At 42.0% G+C, this 22,656-nt stretch overlaps 1 protein-coding gene across 6 annotated transcripts in view; it reads right to left on the bottom strand.

The window, feature by feature from the left end:
• PALM2AKAP2 (PALM2 and AKAP2 fusion) overlaps nucleotides 1-22,656 on the bottom strand; it is a 370,520-nt gene that overhangs the window by 138,677 nt on the left and 209,187 nt on the right. For 5 of the 6 annotated variants that reach the window (XM_061632546.1, XM_061632566.1, XM_061632594.1 and 2 more), the window contains one exon: nucleotides 10,380-10,447. In XM_061632546.1, the coding sequence (XP_061488530.1) occupies nucleotides 10,380-10,447 (68 nt within the window). The remainder of the gene's footprint in view (nucleotides 1-10,379; nucleotides 10,448-22,656) is intronic. The other variant, XM_061632556.1, reaches the window with a different exon arrangement.

Here is a 22,656-nt window from a genome sequence, read left to right on the forward strand (position 1 = left end):
AAATAACTTAAACAGCTGCAATGTGTTGCCTACAAGTTTCTTTTCTGAACTGTTGCACTTGCACTAAAGGCTGAATTGCTAAAAGATTTCTGAAGATGCTACAACACAAATCCAAACTGACAGAAGGATATCTCCTGGTTAGATACCCTGAACACCACCAACCAGCTGTTCAGTAGGGAAAATAAAGAGGGGAAAGGAATAATAATAAGTTAATAACTAACACTTTGCCGTCCTTTCATGATACCCAGAGTGACTGCCTCACTCTGCCTAGCTGGCTCACATTTGAAAAGGATGATGTTGCCCCTTTAGCTTTTCTTTATTGTTTTATGAATGCTTATTGTTTTAAAATTGTTATGTAAACTGCTTTGTGAGGTTCACCTGAAAAATATTATATGAATGCCTCATGCAAACCAACCAACAAAACCTTCTGTGCCATTCACTCTGCTGATTTGGACTGAGGAACTGCATACACAGCAACTGGGTGTGATTCTCCATCTACCTTGAGATATCTGACTGGAAGCTTAATTCTGCAGGTAGATGGCCTTCAGGTGGATTGAGACAAGTTTAGAATACAGAATAAGACTAGTGAATTTCTTCAAAGCATTTTTTTAATGACAGTGATCATTTATCAGCATTGTCTTGTTTTCTCCATATTATTAGGGGCATATGGGTCCCTTGGGATCATCACATGCTGACTAGTAGAAATACTAGAAATGTGTATGGGCTCATAGTACTCATGAACTTAATTAGGAAATGTGAATTTCGCTGTTCTCCTGCTGTTTACATGCATAGCAATAGCAAAAGACAGAAAGGCAGTTTTAAATATGCTTGTATCTGATTGTCAATCTATTGATGGTTATGCAAGAAAGTGGAATTTTCAATCACATTTCAGTTTTCTTGTGAGAAAGATGTGTTCTATTTGAAGTGCATTTTTAGCCATTCGCCCATCCCTTTCCCACCTACAAAGTTACATAAACATCTGGGAATGTATTTTCTACAGTAATAAAAGGAACATGGTGCTTGGAGTCTACTACCCACCACCCAATCAAGGAGAAGACGAGAATGTAACTTTTGAAAAGCAAATTGCCAATGTTTTGAGGAGGCATGATGTAGTAGTAATGGGGGATTTCAATTATCCCGATATCTGTTGGGAGACAAATTCTAAATGAAAAAGAAAAAGGGGGGTTCAAAACCCAAAATGACCAAATGGTGTAAAATGATTTATTTTATCTTCTTAAAAATGCCCAACGCGTTTCGGCTATATTGCATATCAGCCTTCGTCAGGGGCTACAATACAAACATATACATTTATATGATTTACCTTTTGTTCATATATCATTTAAAACTTTTAATAAACAGTAAGAAAACACATGATTACAGAGATTTTTTTTTACTTACACTTTTCTTTCTAGTTGCTTACAGTGCTTTCTTTACCTTCCTTTCTTGTTTTTCCTTTCTTTGTGTTTTTTATTTGGAAGTTGTGAGCTTAGTAGCCCAAGAAGGTATGTTTTTATATGTAGAGTGGTGCTCAGCTGTATTGTGTATTCCATTATCACTTCAGGAACTGCCTTTAAGGGATCCTCTTAAAACATAGTTTCATTACAAAAGAGGAAGAAAGTCTAGTTCCTGAAGTGATAATGGAATACACAATACAGCTGAGCACCACTCTACATATAAAAACATACCTTCTTGGGCTACTAAGCTCACAACTTCCAAATAAAAAACACAAAGAAAGGAAAAACAAGAAAGGAAGGTAAAGAAAGCACTGTAAGCAACTAGAAAGAAAAGTGTAAGTAAAAAAAATTCTCTGTAATCATGTGTTTTCTTACTGTTTATTAAAAGTTTTAAATGATATATGAACAAAAGGTAAATCATATAAATGTATATGTTTGTATTGTAGCCCCTGACGAAGGCTGATATGCAATAAAGCTCAAACGCGTTGGGCATTTTTAAGAAGATAAAATAAATCATTTTACACCATTTGGTCATTTTGGGTTTTGAACCCCCCTTTTTCTTTTTCATTTTGATTATTGACCACCACTACTCGTCTTTTTCATCGAATCATGGGAGACAAATTCTGCCAAACACAGCCCCTCCAAGAAATTTCTGACGTGTTGGAGATAACTTTCTCCTACAGAAAGTGGAGGAAGCAACCAGAGGATCAGCTATCCTGGACATGATTCTAACCAATAGAGATGATTGGTGGTGAAATGGCAGTTACGGGAACTCTGGGGGAAAGTGACCACACCATACCTGAATTCTTGATTTTAACAGAAGCAAAAGTTGAGAGGAGCCACATGCGCACCCTGGACTTCAGGAAAACTGATTTTAATAAACTCAGAACAATTGTAAGTACAGTTCCATGGCAAGCGACTCTAACGAGAAAAGGAGTCCAAGATGGGTGGGAGTTTCTAAAAAAGGAAATTCTAAAAGCACAATGGGAAGCAATTCCAACAAGGAAAAAAGGGCGAAAACAGCGGAAAAAGCCAATGTGGCTTCACAAAAAGCTTAGAGCTGACCTGAAAACAAAAAAGGACACATACAGGAAGTGGAAAGAAGGCCAGGCTACAAAGGAAGAGTATAGGCAGGTATCATGGAATTGCAGGGATGGTGTCAGGAAGGCTAAAGCTAAGAATGAGCTGAGGCTAACGAGGGATACTAAAAGCAACAAAAAAGCTTTCTTCAAGTATGTCCATAGTAAAATACAGAGAAAAGAAATGGTGGCACAGCTACTCAATGAGGATGGAAAATGATAGCAGATGACAAAGAAAAGGCAGAAGTGCTCAATTCCTACTTTGGCTCAGTCTTCTCCCAAAACAGGGTCTATGACCGTCCCAGAAAACATGAAGTAGAAGGGGCAGGATTGGACCTTGAGATTGATAGACAAACAGTCAAGGAATACCTAATCACTTTAAACAAGTTCAAATCAGCAAGGCCTGATAAACTGCATCCTAGAATATTGAAGGAACTGGCTGAAGAACTCTCAGAACCGCTGTCTATAATCTTTGGGAAATTATGGAGGACTGGTGAAGTGCCAGATGACTGAAGGACAGCTAATGTTGTCCCTATCTTCAAAAAGGGCAAAAAGGAGGAACCGGGGAACTACAGACCAGTCAGCCTAACATCAACCCCTGGAATAACTCTGGAGCAGATGATAAAGCAGTCAATCTGTAAGCACCTTGAAAACAATGCAGTGATTACTAGGAGCCAACATGGATTTATGAAGAACAAATCCTTCCAAACTAATCTTACCTCGTTTTTTGATCTTCCTTGTAGACTGTGGGAATGCTGTGGACATAATATATCTCAACTTCAGCAAAGCTTCTGTCAAAGTGCCCCATGATATTCTGATTAGCAAGCTAGCTAAATGTGGGCTGGATGGAACAACTATCAGGTGGATCCACAGTTGGCTCCAGAATCGTACTCAAAGAGTGCTTATCAATGGTTCCTTCTCAAACTGGGAGAAAGTAACGATTGGGGTACCACAGGGCTTGGTCCTGGGCTCTTCAACATTTTTATTAATGATTTGGATGAGGAGGTACAGAGCATGCTTATCAAATTTGCAGATTATACAAAATTGGGGAGCACAGCTAATACTGTGGAAGACAGAAACAAAATTCAAAGGGACCTTGACAGGCTGGAGCATTGGGCTGAAAACAACAGAATGAAATTCAACAGGGATAAATACAAAGATCTATACTTAGGAAAAAGAAGCCAAATGCACAGTTATAAGACGGGGGATACTTGGCTTAGCCATACGATATGTGAGAAGGATCTTGGAATTATCGTTGATCACAAGCTAAGTATGAGCCAACAGTGTGATGTGGCTGCAAAAAGGCAAATGCTATATTAGGGTGCATTAATAGAAGTATAGTTTCCAAATCATGTGAAGTATTATTTCCCCTCTATTCAGCACTGGTTAGGTCTCATCTTGAGTACTGCATCCAGTTCTGGTCTCTGCACTTCAAGAAGGATGCAGACAAACTGGAACAGGTTCAGAGGAGGGCAACAAGGATGATCAGGGGACTGGAAACCAAGCCCTATGAGGAGAGACTGAAAGAACTGGGCATGTTTAGCCTGGAGAAGACTGAGGGGAGATATGATAGCACTCTTCAAGTACATGAAAGGTTGTCACACAGAGGAGAGCCAGGATCTCTTCTCGATCGTCCCAGAGTACACGACATGGAATAATGGGCTCAAGTTGCAGGAAGCCAGATTTTGAAAGGACATCAGGAAAAACCTCCTAACAGTTAGAGCCATACCACAATGGAACCAATTACCTAGAGAGGTAGTGGGCTGTCCGACACTGAAGGCATTCAAGAGGCAGCTGGACAGCCATCTATCAGGAATGCTTTGATTTGGATTCCTGCATTGAGCAGGGGGTTGGAGTTGATGGCCTTGTAGGCCCCTTCCAACTCTACTATTCTATGATTCTACATTTTTAAACCTCTTCTTCCTGTACTAAAGAATGATGGAAAATCTTGTCAGCTTCATCATTTCCTTTATCACTCCCCTTTTTGCACTCTAGAAAAACTGGCTAAGGTTGGGAAAATGTTCCGTCAAAAACTATCCCCCTTCCTCCACGTTCCAGTAAGAGGGACAACACTTGTAGCCAGCCTTGTCTGTTTCACTGGAGAGCAGAAGTAGAAATAGTGAAGGATTGCCTTTGAGTTTCCTTGCAGGGCAGTATATAGGCCAGCATTGGGGTTGGCAAGGTGAAAATGGAAATGGACTGCCTTCAAGTCGATGATTTTCATGGTAAGAGGTATTCAGAGGGGGTTTACCATTGCCTTCCTCTGAGGCTGAGAGGCAGTGACTGGCCCAAGGTCACCCAGTGAGCTTCATGGCTGTGCGGGGATTTGAACCCTGGCCTCCCAGATTGTAGTCCAACACCTCAACCAGTACACCACACTGGCTCTCTTGGCAAGGTAGGGAGTGTTTTCTAGTGCACTAGCTCAACAGGGTGCATTGTCATATCTAAAATGAGATTTGCACAACTTGTGAATAGTGGTAAGGTGTGCTAGCTGAAGCAGGGGAAGATTCCAGAATGAAAATTCAAATGCTTTAAAATGTGTGATTTCAGCCTCAACCATAAAAACTGATTCCAGGAAGACTATTTTCTTTGTTTTGCTGTGTATGCTTAAAGCCCATTCATATAGGAAGATGAGGCAGAAATCACGTCTTTGCTTAGAAAGAATGTTGTTTGCTTTGCAAGACAAACTCTGTGTCCTGCAACAATGTGCACATTTGGCCAACGACTGCCAGAGCTGGCCCAAGACATTTTGCTGCTTGAGGTATAGGACAAGATGGTGCCCCCTCTTCATTCCATATGCAGGAGCTGACAAGACTAGCAGCTAAATCTTAATGCAATCCTGGTGATGGTCAGTGTCCTTCAGAACCCTTGAGGCAACAGGCTAGTTATGTGGAACAAACAGGAGCTGCCTGCTTGGTGGGGTGGAGCTACAGCAATAGCCTCCTAGCAGCAGCGTCACTGGCGAGGCAGCAGTGAGGTTGGGGCTGTGCAGGCATACAAAGAGAAGAGTTGGATTGGCTCTGCCAGTGTGCTGTGCAGCCCTGAGCTTGCTGCCTTGCCTGTTCCCCTCCTGGTAAGTAGCAGTGATGCTGCAGCCAGGAGGATGCTACTGCTGAGACTCAGCCCATCCGCCAAACCTCAGCAAGCAGCTCCTGGAGATAAGGATATACTGTGTAGCATGCATAGCTCTGTCCACCAACAAAGGGGAATGGCCAGGGGGCCTTAGGAGGAACAGCCAGGGGGTTGCTGCCCCCAGGATCTGTTGCCTTTGGCAGTTGCTTCATTCTGCCTAACGGTGGGACCCTCTCTAAACACTGCAGTAGCAGGAGAGCAGAGTGTTAGGGCATAAAGCAGGGTCTGTGCCTCAGGGAGAAAAAATATATTTTCATCACCATTAGTAGAATCTAACAAAACTATATCTGTATCAAGGATTTCAGATGCATCCATGCTGAGGACATTGACATTTCTCCATAAAAATAGTCAGTTAATTGTTTAATAAGCCAAACAATGAAGACAGTGACATGCTAAGTAGACATTATCTGTTAGACAGTGTTGCCTAACCTCTGCAATATGTAGTCCACACAATTAATTAATCTGTGGTACATACAGTAAATGAAATGTTGCTCTGATTTGAACTATTGGTATGCAAATTAAAAAATTAGGATATGGTTTACTAGCATGCCTCTGAAGTTGCTACACTGTTCTGTTTGTTTTCTCGGCAATTATGTTTTGCTGATTTTGCTCTTGTTGCATCTGGAATAACACTGAGTCAGCTTTCCCATTGGAGAGTGTTGCCAGTGTAATTAAATCTCCTTATTCAATAAAGGCTCCTTTATTAAAAAGTGACACTTTTAGAAAACAAACAAACATCCTTTCAGCAAAATCCCCAACAAAATCTGAGCATGGGAATGTGCTTAAGTTTCCCTTTTTTTGTTTTCTTTTTATAATATGGGAGGTGCAATTGAAATTGTTTCCAGCAATTCATGAGTGGCTTTGAAAAACTTCCTCCCCAAAACCTAACTGGAAAATGTCAGCACATTTGAGAGAGACCACGTTCTGCCCTTGAAGGACATCTTACTATCACTGATATTCACAGGTGATGCATAAACCATATAACTGGCAACCTTCCCATGTTATTTCTCTTTAGAGAAAAGTGGGGCAGTTTAAATATCTCAGGTACCAATCAGCAGTCTGAGAATTGACAGCAATTTGCATTGTGCAAATGTGTGTCTATGCAAGTACTGCTTCAGATGGGGCAGGAGTAGGAATGGGTGAGAATTTCAATTTAGTTCACATTTCAAGCCGAATCTATCAAATTCGCAATTTCCAAAACATATGAGAACTGAAACACAGCCATCCGTTGAAATTCACACTTACTCAAATTTTGCAATGCAATTCCCTCACCAAAGTTTACAAAAATGCATATTAGGATAAAGTGTGCGTAAAAATACATGAGTGAAAACAACATGCAAAAATGCATTGTACGATGAGTCAAAAGTGCCTACAAAATGTGTTTATTAGAGAAAATCCGCACTAAAATGCTAGAGAATGTTCATGAGGATTATTTTTAAAAAAGCAAATTGCTGAAGAAATATGGAAAACTGAACTTAATATTGGAACAATGAGCAAAGAGAACCAAAAATTATAGATCCTTCCATCCCTAGGAGTGGCAAGAGAGCAATCTTGTTTTCTCTACCAATGCTTCTGGGCCGTGCTTAGAAGGAGAAAGGATATATGTTCTCCCAAGGCAGTTAGTGTCAGAAGGCATAACTTCTCCCCTTTGCTTTGGAGGAAGAGCTTGCAACTTGTGATTTTAAAAACTCCTGCTCTATGGGTAGAGTAAGCACCAGAAGTGGAACCTAGCAGGTTTGGCAGATCCAAAGACAAACCTGATCGGTGAGGGCATGGGGTCAACTGACCAAAAAATATTTATGACCTCCTACCTCATAACATCTGGTTTATTCAACAACACAATCTGAACCCATGGCCAATATACCCAGAGGGCAAGTAATACCTGGGCTCCTGCTGGGAGGAAGGGTGGAATATAAATCAAATAATAAATAAAATAAATAAATAATTTGGATGGCCCTTGGAAGCATGGGGAAACTAACATTTTCTGGTGCTTCTGTAGAACATCAGAAGCAGCTTTGTGTATCAAGGCAATGTTGTTCGTGTTCTTATTATAATGCCAAATGGCTCGCTGACATCCTTTTGGGGGGGTTGTGGGGTAGGATGGGGAAGGTGGATCTCTTTGTGACCTCTCTGTATTGTAACTTATAAATTACGTATTTGCAATATTCATATAAACTACTTATCAATACGTGTCCTCAAAGTGGTTTATAAAAAATAAGGCAAAACAATTTAAAATATCACAAAAACATAAATCCCAGCAACACACAAGAGTAAATAAAAAGATGCTTATGAGCTGCTACATCTACCTGCTGCCAACTCTCTCCTCCAGTTTTCCTTCTAACCTTATCCCTGTTCAGGTGCTCCCTCTGCATGAAGGGAGGAGGAGGGCACTGTGTGTGCTAGCCCTGCCACTATCATCCCTGTCCCCACTTTCGTATGTGGCATAGGAATAATTGAAGGGAGAATGTTTTTGACTTTGGCTTCACGTACTTAGAATCCTGTGTGCAAATGAGAACTCACATGGAGGATTCTATGTGTGTTTGACTGAACACTCCAAGATTTCTGCTTCAGGAGCCAGTAGGGACAGGCATGTTTGGGACGGGACTAGCATGTCTGGCCTCCTCCCTCCATTCTGAGAACACATAGAGTGAATGCTTGAAGAGGGCTTTTTCCTTCTTTCGTCCCCCTCCAGTTCCAGCCCTCCTTTCCTAGCTCCCTTGCATCTCTTGGCCTTCTGTTTTCTCAGGGACCTTGCTGAGTCTACCCCTTGCTTAGATCAGCCTTCCCCAACTGTGAGTCACCTGATGCTGTTGGACTACAACTCCCATCATCCCCAGCCAACATGGGCAATGGTTGGAGGTGATGGAAGTTGTAATCCAACAACATCTGGGAACCCAGAGTTCATGAAGGCTAAACTTTGCTTGCCCTGTCCCTCTCTAAGATCAGAGAAGCTTAGCTAATGGCAGGTGTATACCCTTAGAATACAAGCAATTCAACCAATGCCCCTTACAAATTCACAGACCCTCTGTGACAGGCAGGCAACTAAGCCAATCAGTGCCAGTGACTTCACTATCATCACCATAACCACCACTGCCACAAAATAGGCTGTTGAAGAAAGACAATGCACACATTGATATGACAGAACCAGCCAAATGTCTGCAGACATACAGAATGCCTGTACTGGGGCCACAGTATAGAAAACATCTAACAGCTGGTATAGCACAGTGGGGAGGAGAGCCAGGCTGGGAGTCCAGAGTCTGTGAGCTCAAACCCCTGCTCGTGTCTCCTGGGTGTCAAGGGACACCTAAATATCACCCCACAGTGAGTGGCTCAGGGGTTACATGCCCTGCCACCTGTGCAGCCATGGGCAAGCTGCATAGTCCCAAGGAGCCCAGTTGCCCCCCAGCTGGCAGTTGTGGACAAGGAAGGGGCTGGCTTGTGCAGCTGTGGCAAGCTGAGCAGGCCCTAGCCAGCTGGGGAGGACTAGCCTCAGAGCGAGGCAATGGTAAACCCCTCTGAATACAGCTTACCATGAAAACCCTATTCATAGGGTAGGTGTAAGTCGAGATCGACTTGAAGGCAGTCCATAGAAAACATCTGTAGGACACCAAAAGTAATAATGTACAAACTCTTTGTTACTATTAATCTACACTGTTCAATCAATCCTATATAAGTAGAAGTAGAATTTCTTTTGTAAAAAAAGTGTGGGTGAAAAGTGCACATTAATAGTAATAGAGATTTTATGAAGTACATTAGGTAGTGTATCACAGCTGTTTTTTATGGACAGTCTTGATTGCATTGACCTTTGTGCCATACTGGATTTACAGCTGTTGCTACCCACTATAACTTGGATTGCCAGGTCTCACCCCAGAAAGACCATGTCTGTCTCTTTAACAGCTTTCCCTTGGCGTAAGTGGATGCAGATGTTCTTTCTTCTACCTTGATCTAGCCTTCCCACTGGCTGTGTGGCAAAATTGGAGCCCTGTTTCAATTGAATTTTGTTCCATCCCTTCACAGTGCCCTTAGAATTGGAAGGAAATGGGAAGAAAAATCCCAGTGCAAAACATGTTGTTTTTGCAGTGAAGCAGTAACATTTTCTGATTTTAGATCCTCCCATTTCTATTGCATTCTCATACAATCCATACATTTTACAGATTAAAGGTGGTGGAGGGGATTGTGTCAACCTGGTATTATTTATTAATTTATATACCACTTAACTGCCAAAACAGGCTTCTAAGCTGTTTACAAGTATAAAAACCAGTTACAGAAGCATTAAAATACAAACATTTATTTATTTATTTAATTTATATCCCACCCTTCCTCCCAGAATTAAAATGCATAATTGAAGTACACAATTACACCCTATTAAAACATTAAAATATAAACATCCATAATTAAAAAATGCAATTAAAGAACACAGGTTGAGAGATCAAGGGAATACCTGTGTAAACAGATGCAACTTCACAAGCCGGCAGAATGCCACAACAGATGGGGCCTCATAGAGATGGAGTGTATTCCATAACACTGGTGCCACCAGTGAAAAGGTACTAAAATATTTCACAAATGGCCTACTAATACTAGACTGTTCAAAATCCAGTTTATAATATGGTAGAAGCTACAAAACAAAAATCACCCTTTACTTAATACTGATTGCCATAGAGCACTTAAGAAAACATATATTTGTAAGCTGGCAAGTAAGTTCATTTCGACTCACCATGGCTGTCACTTCCACCCCAGGGTTTTCACTTATATCTTCAGACCATACATTAAATCCCTTTGCTTCTGTGAAGAAACAGTTTTTTTTTTAAAAAAAGATATATTCCATTCATAGGTCTTTTCAAACAAACAAATAAACATAAAAACAATGCAACAACAGAAATCAACAGTACAAGTTAAAGATCAACAGACTGCATAATATTAGTACATGTTCCAGACTGACAAATATATATTCCTGGATCCAAAGCACCATGCCAGTTGTGTACAACCATGGTAGCTTTGGACTTGGAATTCTACACAGTAAGCTTTTTTTGAAAGGGAGGAGAGTTTCAAAACAAAGTTTGCAGTGTGGTATGCATGGGACCCTGGTGTTCAAAAGAAAAAGGATCAAAAATCCACTTGGTCTGCCCAAGCTGGAGTTCTTTGGATCCTGGTGAACCCAAAGAAGGAATGTAGTGATGTGTAGGGGTGGTGGAGAAATTTGATTCATATTCAGATTTGCACTTTCCAAAAGAATAAGTGAACTGAAATGGACATCCTTCAAAATTCAGCTCCCTGAATTTTGCTGTGCAGTTCTCTAGCCAAATAATGTATACAAAAATGAATATACTCAGGTAAAGTGTGCATACAAATGCATATATTAGTGGAAAGAACATAGAGAAAATTGTCTTGCAAAAATGTGTATATTAGGCAACATTGCATACATACGTATATATTAGGAGAAATTCACACTAAAATGCTGATGAATTTTCATGAGGACTTAAAAATAAATCACAAAGTGATGTTGATAAATGCTTTCCTTATCAGTAGGATCTTCCATCAGAACATTTGAGCTGTGTGATGTCCCTGTATATATATAATACTGTAAATATGGTAAGTGTGGGTAGAGTATATGTGGTAAGTAGACTGAGTGTGAGGGGGGAGTATATCGGTTGGAATGTTGAAGAATGTTGTATGATGATTGGCTGAGCATTTGAGTGTCTGAAGGTATAAATGAGAGAATGACAGTTGAGAGGGGGTCAGTTGGTTTTTGGTTGGTTTTGGAGAGGGTTGTTGGGTGGATTGGATTAGGTGGGTAGTGAGGCAGGATATTGATGACTAAGAAACATAAAGAGTAACGCATCTTTTGAAACCACACGCTTGTTGACTATATCTTTAAGTAATCTTGTTATTCCCTGTGTATATAAATAAATAGTTCTTGGTTTACCAAAACACCTGATCCTTGGCTGGGCTTTCACAGATCAGAAGGGTGGGCAGGGCATATACCAAGGTTGGGTAACAGTATCAATGGTGGCAGCAGTGAAGAGATAGTGTAGCATCATCAGGTATCCAGAGCAACCCAGGGCTGTAATCTTTATAGGCACAAAGATACAGGAGGCTTGAGGCCTGTAAATGCACCCAGACACAACGTAGCTGTCATGCCAGCTTGCCAGCCTTACCCTGGCCTGCAGTTAAAATGGCTAACTCCCAAAGCCTTATGGGGAATTCTTCCCCTTGACATCTTCCCTGTTAGCTTGCTAGCAAGCAGTTAAATCTTTGATGTTTTTTCATCACTGTGACTTGGTGATTTTTACAACACAGCTGTACTAGCTTACAGTAATTTTGCACCTTCTTATCAGTGGAAGGGGCCTGGTTCCGTCAAGGCCGTAAAACTCTTTGCTTTGTTATGGGAAACCAAGAGGAGGCGCCAGGTGCTGTGGGAACATCATTTTTTCATCCCCTTGATGAAAATTTTAATTGGTTAATTGTCTCCGGCTGGGAGGGAATTTTCCTCCATAAGAGGAGGCTCAGAACTCTAGGGTTGTGTCCCACTTCGGAGCACTACCTTGCCTATGGTGATGTTCTGTTGTGGCTCCATTTACATCTTGACTTGCAACTCCCTGAGGGGAAGAAGGCTATCGATTGAGAGATCCTATGCTCTTGTACGTATAGCTAGGCAAACAGCTTTGTTATTTTGATTTGTGCCAAGAAACTTTCCTTTATCTTTTCTACTAAATACCTTACCCGTTTGGGTGTATGGTTTTAGGATTCAATTTGCTGCTACAAATTATTTGTGTGTACCTTTTTGCTTTTTGTAAACTTTTTATGCTTTCTTATTTTCTTTTTAATAAACTTTAATTACTTTAAACCAACGTGTGTTTATTCCAGAGAGAGGGGTCACTTCCTAAATTCAGTCCTTGCCATTTGACCACAACTACTGTGTAACAGAGAAACGTTTTTACCTAAGACTTCAGAAGGGGCCAGGAGTGTATCTAGACTCTGGTCCTGAGAGGCTCAGGTGTTTAAGTGGGCTCTGGGGTTCCCTTCGTCCCAGAGTAGCTAACCAGTTGAAGGGTGGTGGCAGTACTACCTTGCAGGGTTGGTGTTGACATGCACAACCTTGGCAAACCAGGGTTTGCTGGGATCAATTGCCCAAGGCTGGGGATTGACTCCTAGGACAGTGAGAGCAGACAGGGAAGAGCTCCCTGCTTTCACTACAGTAGCAATAAGCCAGGAGGAGACAAAGGCACAGTCTCAAGGCAATATTGTTTACAGGGAGTGGCTGGTGGTGCTGCCCAGCAGTGGGATCTTGAGAGATCTTTGCTAGAGCTGGTAAGAGAAAGGTTAAGAAACCAGGACCCTGAGGTGGGACTGTGCCACGGCGGTGACCACAGGTGGGATCCTGACAAGCTGTACTGATGCCACAAATGAAAGTAATTACAACTTTAAGCCAGGTTCTTTCTCCTTTGTACATATTTCCATTCTAAAGTTTGGTCAGATGTTCCAAAATAAGGAATATCTCTTCAGACAGTACTGGCCAACTCCTATATACTTGTGGGGCACTGTTTATTTTTACAGATAACATGAATACTGGAAGTGTATTACATTCTTGGTACAAAAATATTATATTAACAAAAATATTATATTAACTAAAATATTATTATTGGAAAATACTTTTCTTTCTTTCTAAAATAGTTTGGGGCCCAGATAAATGTAATTTGTGAGCTAGATCCAGCAATGTGGCTACCATTTTTGCATTTTTGCCTTAGAATAAATACCACAGCTGTAAAAAAAGCCCAGCATATGGCCTTTACTTCCTACTCCACAACTCTTATTTGCCCTGTTTTTAATTGTGGTTTGAAGAGCCTAATAATAATAATAAAAGGCTTACAGACGATATACATTTGTATATTAAGGGAAAACGGGGATGCATGTAGAATTCAGTTAGGACAAGCACTTGTTTCTTTTTCTACTGCATGCTGGACCATAGAATCATAGTTAACTCATAGTTTATTTAAATTGCAGGGCCAAAGACCAACACAAAATTAATTAATATATCATGTACAACAAACTTACCATGTTAAAATTTATAATTGAGTTTAAAATAAATTCTATAAAGGAAAATTTAAAACATCATAAGACAATGAGAATCTATGCTGATTGTACAGCGTCTAAAATTTAAAACTAAGACAGACTTGAACGGCAGCTGTTATTAAGATTCAGAATAAAATTAGCTCGTAGTTTCAAAGCTGCTAACACAAACAGGGATACCTTATGTGTCACGTCCGAATTTGAATCAGACATTAAGGAAATTACTTTCCCCGCTTCTGCAAGAGATTCAGATTCATCTAAAAGCTTCTTGAGGAACTTAGTTCTGGGGTCCTGATAAATTGTGCAATGAAGCAGTATATGAGGAATGTCCTCCTCCTTATTATATCCACAGGGACATCGTCTTTGATCTTTTGGAATTCCGAGGATTCATCCCTCTCTGTCTGCATTAGGGAGGGAGAAGAAGCGTAGTGCAGTGAACGCGTGCCTGAGGCTTTTGGGAAAAGGATACATGAGGTATGGGGAGAGATAATGACCGGTCTTAAACTTCCCATACCATGGGGCCACTCTAGAGTTAGTTAGTGTTAAGTTATCCAAATACTCAGAGTGGCGGAAAACAATCTCACGTAATTTTTGATTAGGTGGTAATGATATAAAAACCTGAGGAGTTATATGATAACTAGATAATAGTTCTTCTAATTTAGGACCCCAAAGATTAGAGGAGAAGGGGTGGTTTAGGCACAAATTCAATAGTTCCTTGCCCGGCGACCTTCCAGCTAGTTTTGAGAACTTCAAAAGGGCAAGATGAATATGCGCTCCCAGGGGAGGAAGGCCAGTCTCAGCACGTAAGATGGCTGCTGATGTTCCTGGAGGGAGTGATAGTAAACGCCTGAGGAAATTTGTTTGAATAGAACCATAGAATCAAAACTCTAAACATATTAAGTTCAAAAGTTGCAATGGGAATGAGTACGAGTTCATGTTACTGATGTTAATTTCATCTTTTCATCTGGCTGCATCACAGGAAAATATATGAGGCATAGCTCTTGCAAGGCAGCTCAGTCTGCACTAGCTAGCTGGGCGGCTTTTGATCTGTCCATGTGCTCGCCAGCTTCACTTACTGTGGTGCTGACTTCTTTGTGTCCTTTGATTCACTGTTGATTTCAGCCCTGAATAACGCTTTGGATGGTTGATGGAACAGCCACAATCAGACAGAGGGGACAATAGAACGGCAACAAAGTTGAGATAACAGCCCATCTTCTCAAAGACAAACTCCAATGAGAGATCAAGGAGCTTGCCAGTTAAGACTGAGGACCGGCCAAATTTAATACCCCTCACATTTGCAACCCTGCCTTTTGTTGATCATATATTAGGGTCAAAATTAGATTTATTGACTTGGATTTTGAAAATGTGATATTGTATTACTATTGCTTATAATACAGGGATATACCAGTACATCATCTGGGGTCTGTATTGACTTCCAGCATTAATCTTTATGCAGTAGAGCAGTGGTTCTCAAACTTTTTTGGTTCGTGGCGCACTGTAAAACATATAAAAATTTTCTTGTGCACTTTGTGTACAAAATTAAAAATATATTAATATATTTCAGACTATGAATAAAAATAACTTAATAATAATATACTTTCATAATATTTGCGGCACACCTAGCCACCTCTTGCGGCGCAACAGTGTGCCCCGGCGCACTGGTGGCCATATTTTGGGAATAGGTTTCAGCACCTTAGACAGCTCCTTGAAAGTTCAGGCTAAAACCCAAAGTGGATTCACTGCCCTACTGACATTAGAGCCACCAGTTTCCACTATCCCAATGGCATCTAAGAGACCCCGGATATCTTCCTGATGCACTTTCACCTCAAATATCTTGGAGGCATGCTTTTTATTTTAAGCAGAAGACTGAATGGATAACACCTCCACATTTGTATCAATATGTATTTATAAAAGTATTTATATACCACCAATTCAGGGGTTTTGATCGTAAGATGTAAGCTTAAGAAAATTCATGAAAGGAAAGCTTCCCTTTCTCTCCTCTTTCAACCCCTTCCATCCCCTTTCTGGAGGGTCAGGGGCTCCTCCAAGAATGTGCTATGTGGTGCAGGAAGCTGCTTGTGCTGTGGGGAGAGGAATGACCCCAAACAGGCCTGGATCTTAATTTAATTTAATTTAATTTAATTTAAGGAAGTTTACAGAAGTAAAGTTTGCCATACCTTACTCTCCCCAGCAACCCACACACCCCATCCCACATTGTACAGAAAGGCTCCTTTTGCAGGTGAAGAGAAGGGACAGGACACTTTCCTTCTGTGAATTTTCTTATGTTAACTAACAGTGCAATCCTCTACATGTCTACCCAGAAGTAAGCCCCATTGAGTTTGGTGAAAGTTACTTCCAGGTACATGCGTAGAAGACTATAGCCTTAGGATTCAAGCTAGGCTTAATCAGGGCCAGTGCCAGGCATGACTGGGCCCTTGGGCACCAGCCTGCCCTGGGCCCATGGCGCCCTAGCCCAATCCACCTGTGCAGACTGCATGGGGCTAATAATAATGCCACCCGTGCATCCCACCTTCCTCTCCTTTCCCTGTGAATGACGTGTGCATTGCGCGCACATGCCTGCCATCAACCAAGATGGTGGTGGGAATGTCAGTCCCTTAGGGAAGCCCCCGTCATCATCTTGGATGATGGCAGGCATGTGCTCACAATGCACACGCCGTTCACAGGGAAAGGAGAGGTAGGTGGGATGCACAGGTGGAATTATTAGCAGGCAGGCATGCACCACATGTACGTCATTTACAGGGATGGGAGAGGTAGGTGGGGCATGTGTGGGGGCTTATTGAAGTCTGCACTGACTGTATCGGGGGGATGCCTGGGAGCTCTCTGTCCGCAATCCGTGGCAGCATCCACGGATCATAGAACAGGAGCACTACCCTCCTACCCTAAGGAGGGCCTCTTCAGGGCCACTTCTGGGCTGCAGAAGTCCTGAGCCAGGGCCCAACCTGGTCACCCTCTGTCGCTGGCCCTGGGCTTAATCATTTGTAGTTTGTCTAACCAGGGCTCAGTCCTGGTATCTACTGCAGTGTCAAGGCTCCACCGTGGCACATATGAACTAAGCTTAGATTAATATGCCCCTGAGAAGTTACTGAGTATATTTCCTTCATCACTGAGTAATTACAAAGAGAAGAGCTTCAGTAATGCATATAGCACATCATAGCCTCTGGTTTTTATGTCTGTGTGGGCAACACCACATATCAATTTATGTTGAAAAGGTGTATTTGCCTGTGAAGAGTGTTCAGATGCTTCATCTGGTTCAGCAGCTCAGGGTCTGACTGAGGTTGCAATCCTGCATACACACCATGTATTTAATGTACATTATTCTCCCCAAAGAATCCTTGGAACTGTAGTTTGGTAAGGGTGCTTGGAATTGTAGGTCTGTGAGGGAATAAACTACAGGTTCCAGGATTCTTTGGGGAAAGTCATGCTTTAAATGGGTGGTGTGTGTATGCTCCCTAGATAGATAGATAGATTGATTGATTGCATTTGTATACCGCCCCATAGCTGAAGCTCTCTGGGCGGTTTACAACGATTAAAAACATTAAAAACAAATATACAAATTTAAAAACACATTTTTAAAAAGCAATTTAAAAACACATGCTAAAATGCCTGGGAGAAGAGGAAAGTCTTGACCTGGCGCCGAAAAGATAACAGGGTCATGTTGTTTGAGTCATACTGCAGTATGGAGTGATCAAAACACATTCAAGAAGATTGGCAGGACCTCTCCAAAGACTTGATCTACAGTTGACAAGTCAACTTTACAATAGCAAAAAACTCCTCAGAAGAAGTTTGAAGTGGAGAGGGGGACCCAACTTTAAGTGTGGTTTTGGTTATAAAGACATCGAGATGTGGAACAATCAGAGAGTCCAAGTCCTTCACAGCGCCTATATTGCAGAAATAACCTAATAATGGAGGGTTTTCCAGATTGGACGTCACTCTCCACTTCCTGCTTCAGATCATGGTGGTGTGTGCCTCTCTCTCCCTTTTAACACTACAGACTCCTCAATGATACCATTGTCATTGGCTGCTAGTCTGTTTCAGAGCCCAGTTCAAAATACTGGCATTGACCTTCAAAGGCCTAAACTAGGGAGGGGGAAGTTATGGCCCTCAAGCTCTTGTTGGCTTCTATCTTTCATCAGCCCAGCTAGCACAGCCAATGATCAGAGATGATAAGAGTTGTAGTCCAACAGTAGGCCACAGGTTTCCCATCGTTGCCCTAAAGAGCTTCGAACCTAGATATACTAAAGATTATCCCTTCACTTAAAAACCCATGTGCATACTTAGATCTTCAAACTGTTCAACCACTGGCTGAGATACAGTGGGTTACTTCATGGGACAGAGCTTTCCTAGTGATGGCACCCAACTTGGTGGAATTCTCTGTCTAGGGAGTATCCATTTGACTTCTTCCTTATCTTTCAAGTGAAGGTATTAAGTATCTAAATATGCTTTAGACCTGGGTGGAAACTGATTATTGGTTTTGATCCTCTTATGTGGTCCTCTTTGGTTTTTGCTGCTCCTCCTGCTGACTTGTCTCATTTTTTTGCTAATTCCACCTTCCAAAACTATTTTAAAAAATAATTAGTTGATTAATTGTTAGCTACCGTGAGGGTAGATGAGTAAAAATATTTTGATAAAAACAATTCTGATAAACATGATTTTTGATAACATGCCTCTGAAAACAGAGCCTTTGACACCATTCATATAGAAAATTAAGGCTCTGAGGGTTGGTTCACACATGCATATCCTCATCATCACTTTTTGAGTCACAGCAGAATGTGTGAACTGACTCCATTGTGTCAGAGATTATACATGTTTGATCTATGATGGCTACACTTATACATGCACTATGCAATACCATGCAAGTTTACCTGACAGTAAGCCATATTGAACTCAGTGTGTCTTACTTCTTTGTAAGTATGCATAGAATTTGCCTGGCAAATCACAACCTGAAAATGCAGACATCAAGTGATGATACATATGTATGTGTACTGAAGCATTCATGCTGTATAAAAATCATATGCAAAGCCACATTCAGGCCTGGATCAGACTAACAGTGTACCCCACATAAACACCTTGGGCGTATGTGGGGCCACGGCTGGACTTGTGGCTTGGCAGCACTCTCATGGAGGTGCCATTTATAAGAACCCGCACCTCTATAAGCAGGGTGTCCACAATTATTATTTGTTTTACTGTGGTGATCCTTTTTTAAAGTCTGCATATCCAAAGCATATCACAACAGTCCCACAAACAGCTCTCATTGGGAGCACCTCATCAGGAATGCTACCAGGCCATAAACTTATTGGCTCCACAAGGCTTCCTGAGCTTATGCTCAGCAGGTCCATTGGCTATGCTTGACTTCTTCTGGCTCACAAAGATGTAAAAGCCTTTCCGTTGCTCTCCTGTTACTTGCTTGCAGGGGCTACTGCAAGCCACTCATTATCCTCTCATTTCAAGGATCACCTTAATCGCCAACTTCACATCTTATAAGAACATCCTGACATTTGAGAGTGGCAGAGGCAGCAGGTAGACTGATGCTTGGAGCTAACTTACGGACTAATGCAACATGATCCACCAAAGCAAACACAGCCCACCAGCCACATGTTTATGGCATGTGGCTGGCAACCCTCAAGGAAGGGACTGTAGCTCAGTAGAAGAGCACATGCTTGGCATGCTAAGGGACCAGGTTCAAATCCCAGCATCTCCCAGTAGGGCTAGGATAGACCTCTGAAACCCTAGAAATCCCCTGCCAGTCAGCATAGGCAGTACTTATCTAGATGGACCATTGCTTTGACTCAATATATGGCAGCTTCCTAAAGTCTTCCTGGTTTTGTAGTCTCAGTTAGGCAGCAAACCCAGGGGCCAGTGGAGGCTGGTTGCTCTGATGTCAGGGGGCCAGTGAATCCACTCCGGGTTTTAGTCCACACGTTCAAGGAGCTGTCCAAGGTGCTCCTCCACTGCTAGGGCTGTTTAGAGCTCCTTGTGGCTTCCATATATAGCTTGTGGGCTGTATTCATCTTGGTGGGTGACCCATTGTATGGTAGGTAGAGGAATCAATTAAAGGCATTCTCGATACCAACAAGGAGTAACATCATGGTTAAAAGACTAAACTGTGAATTAGTAAGTTCCCAGGTCAAATGCTACTGGTGTCATGCACTCACTAAGATGACCTATGCAAATCTCTCTCCCCCCTCTGGGTAATATGGAGATATAATATGGCTTACATCACAGGGTTGCTGTAAGGATCACTGAGAAAATATATGTGAACTGCGATGAACACTCTGAAGCACTATGTGACTGATTTTTTTTTTTACTGAGAATAATTTTTTATCAAAGTGCTTTTGGGCCTAACTAAACACCTGATGATATTGCATCATCACATCTTCTGTGACTATCAAATGAAATGGGCTTATCTGACACTGATGACGCCAAACCCATGTAACAATATTGCTTGCTATATTGCCCAAAGATATTGACTGCAGCTGTTGCTCCTGTGAGAGCTACTGACAAGAGCAATAGAGTTAATTTGCGCTCTGGAGTTGCTTATTCTTTTGGAAAGCCTTGTAACCAGAGGAAGGGAAAGAAAAGAAAGGGAAGTCACCAGGGAAACCCTTTTGGAGTATTTCTGTGGCTCACAAAGGATTCCCACATTCACAGTACTGACTGTCTTTTGCAACGCTGCCCCTTCAGCTCATCAAGTGGTCATAAAGGGCCGTGACAGTGATTGCTTCATTGTATTTCAGAGCCATTATGCGTCAGTATGTTATAGCAATGAGACCTCATACACTGGGGCTGGGGAGGGGGGAGAGATCTGTTTTCTTCTTTGAGCAGCTACCTAACAGACCAGCGAAATGACTAGCAAAATGACTACAGCAGGACGATGGGTGTTGCATGTACAGTATGTGTGTGTCACAGGAACACAGGAAACTGCCTCATCTTGAGCCACACCACCAGTCCATTTGGCTCAGTACTGTCAACACTGACTGGAAGCTGCTCTCCAGGGTTTCGCAGAGCTTGGAAAAGTTACTTTTTTGAACTACAACTCCCATCAGCCCAATCCAGTGGACATTCTGGCTGGGGCTGATGGGAGTTGTAGTTCAAAAAAGTAACTTTTCCAAGCTCTGGGTTTCAGGCAGGAGTCCATCCCAGCTCGACCTGGAAATGCCCAGGGTGCATGTGCTCTACCTTTGAGCTTCAGCCCTTCCCCAAGGACTGGCTTATATATTGCAGAGACTGCTGGCAGCAGTGTCTGGGGTGGCAGGGACAGTGTCTGCATGTACATCCCCAACTGTGTTACGGGTTGCACCCGATTAGTCCCGCAGAATTCAGTGGGAGTCACTTGGGACCAAACCAGTGCTTACCTGTATAGCCCTGCCTCTTCGTCTACCACAGAAGATCACTGCTGTTGTTTATATATGCAATGTGGATGTGGTGTGGATGCGCTGTGGATGCAGGGTACACACAAAGTCACTCCCAAAGGGAGGAAGATGCGGTGAGGAATGTACTGCACCTGTAGGTTGTAGTTACCAATCCCAGGACACTATTGGAAGGCAATGGGCAAGACACTATAATCAAGGCTAACCATTAGGCTATGGCACATAAAACTTAAAATGGTGCCCATGTTACACTTTTTCTGCAACACTATTTCACCCCACCCTGAAATTGTTATTGCTAACTGAGAAGAACACATGCCATCCTTTGGATAACCCCATTATAACCCCATTATCAGGATTTAGGAAGCATGACTTGTGAAGCGTAATGAATGTGGCTTCAGATCCTGAATTTTGGCCTAGTGAGCGGGTACATCTCCTCCTCTATCCTACAACATATAGAGAAATGCTGCATGTGGCAACGCATGTGCTCTACCTCCAGGTGGATGCATTAGATTCTTATTTACAGACAAACTGGAAATGGATGTTTTATATAAGAATCAGCACCACGTAGCAAGCCCGGCATATTCTCCCAGATTAGATTGCTTAGTGATGCTGGATTTTGGCTAGTGATGCTGGGTTTCTGGCTAATGGTTGGTTTGCAATGCTGCTTTTCCCATGTCCTTTGTCTCTTAGCATGCTAACAAGCATCTCATGGAACTCTTATCCTGTTGCCTGGATGATATATGTTTTTTTATTTAATTATCTTAAAAAATTAAGATAATAGATACCCTTCTGTTGCAGTAGCCTAGTGTTAGACTGGGTTGCCTCTTTGTATCCATCAGCACTTAGACTGCTATGACTCGGAATGATTCTGATTTAATATGACCTGGTTCTATTGGCTTTAATGAGGCTAAAAGGGTTTAATCCAAGCAGTTCAGTTTAATTAGATCAGGTTGTTAGCCAGTTGTGTGAACCATGGCTATGGTTCTCCATCAGCTCTGGGGGTGCAAACTACACTATACTCATCAAAGAGGTAGGGAGTGAACTGCCCAAGCAGTAAGATTTTTCTATGCTGCTTTGGACCACGTGTCATCTAGTCCAAAGATCCAGTCAGAGTATGCATGGAACACTTTGGGCTGTGTGTATGTAGCCCTTTAAAAAAGCTCAAAGTCCTACCCATCAGCTCTTCGATAGGGACTAAATCCATCAGTCTGCTCTCCAGGTTTGTAGCCAGCCTAAAGGTCCAGGGGGGAAATCGAGGGGATTTTCTTCTGTAATATATTCAATTATATATTTTTGGTAAAATAAAATTAGCTCCCTAGAAAAAGTTTAGGGGGGCACTAGCCCACTCCTGGCTGCAGGTCTGCCACCCTCTCTCCTGAACAGTCAATCAGTGGGATTTCAGCTTTTTTTTTTTAAGGCAACATGTACATCACCCCAGCTGTTGAATCAGAATGGGGAACCAGACCTAGCAGCATCATGCAGCATATCTGAGCAAATGTGGGACCCTGGAGCCCTGGGAGGGCCCACCACTACTGA

The sequence above is a fragment of the Rhineura floridana genome, chromosome 1, assembly GCF_030035675.1.
Source record: "Rhineura floridana isolate rRhiFlo1 chromosome 1, rRhiFlo1.hap2, whole genome shotgun sequence".
Taxonomy (NCBI): Eukaryota; Metazoa; Chordata; class Lepidosauria; order Squamata; family Rhineuridae; genus Rhineura; species Rhineura floridana.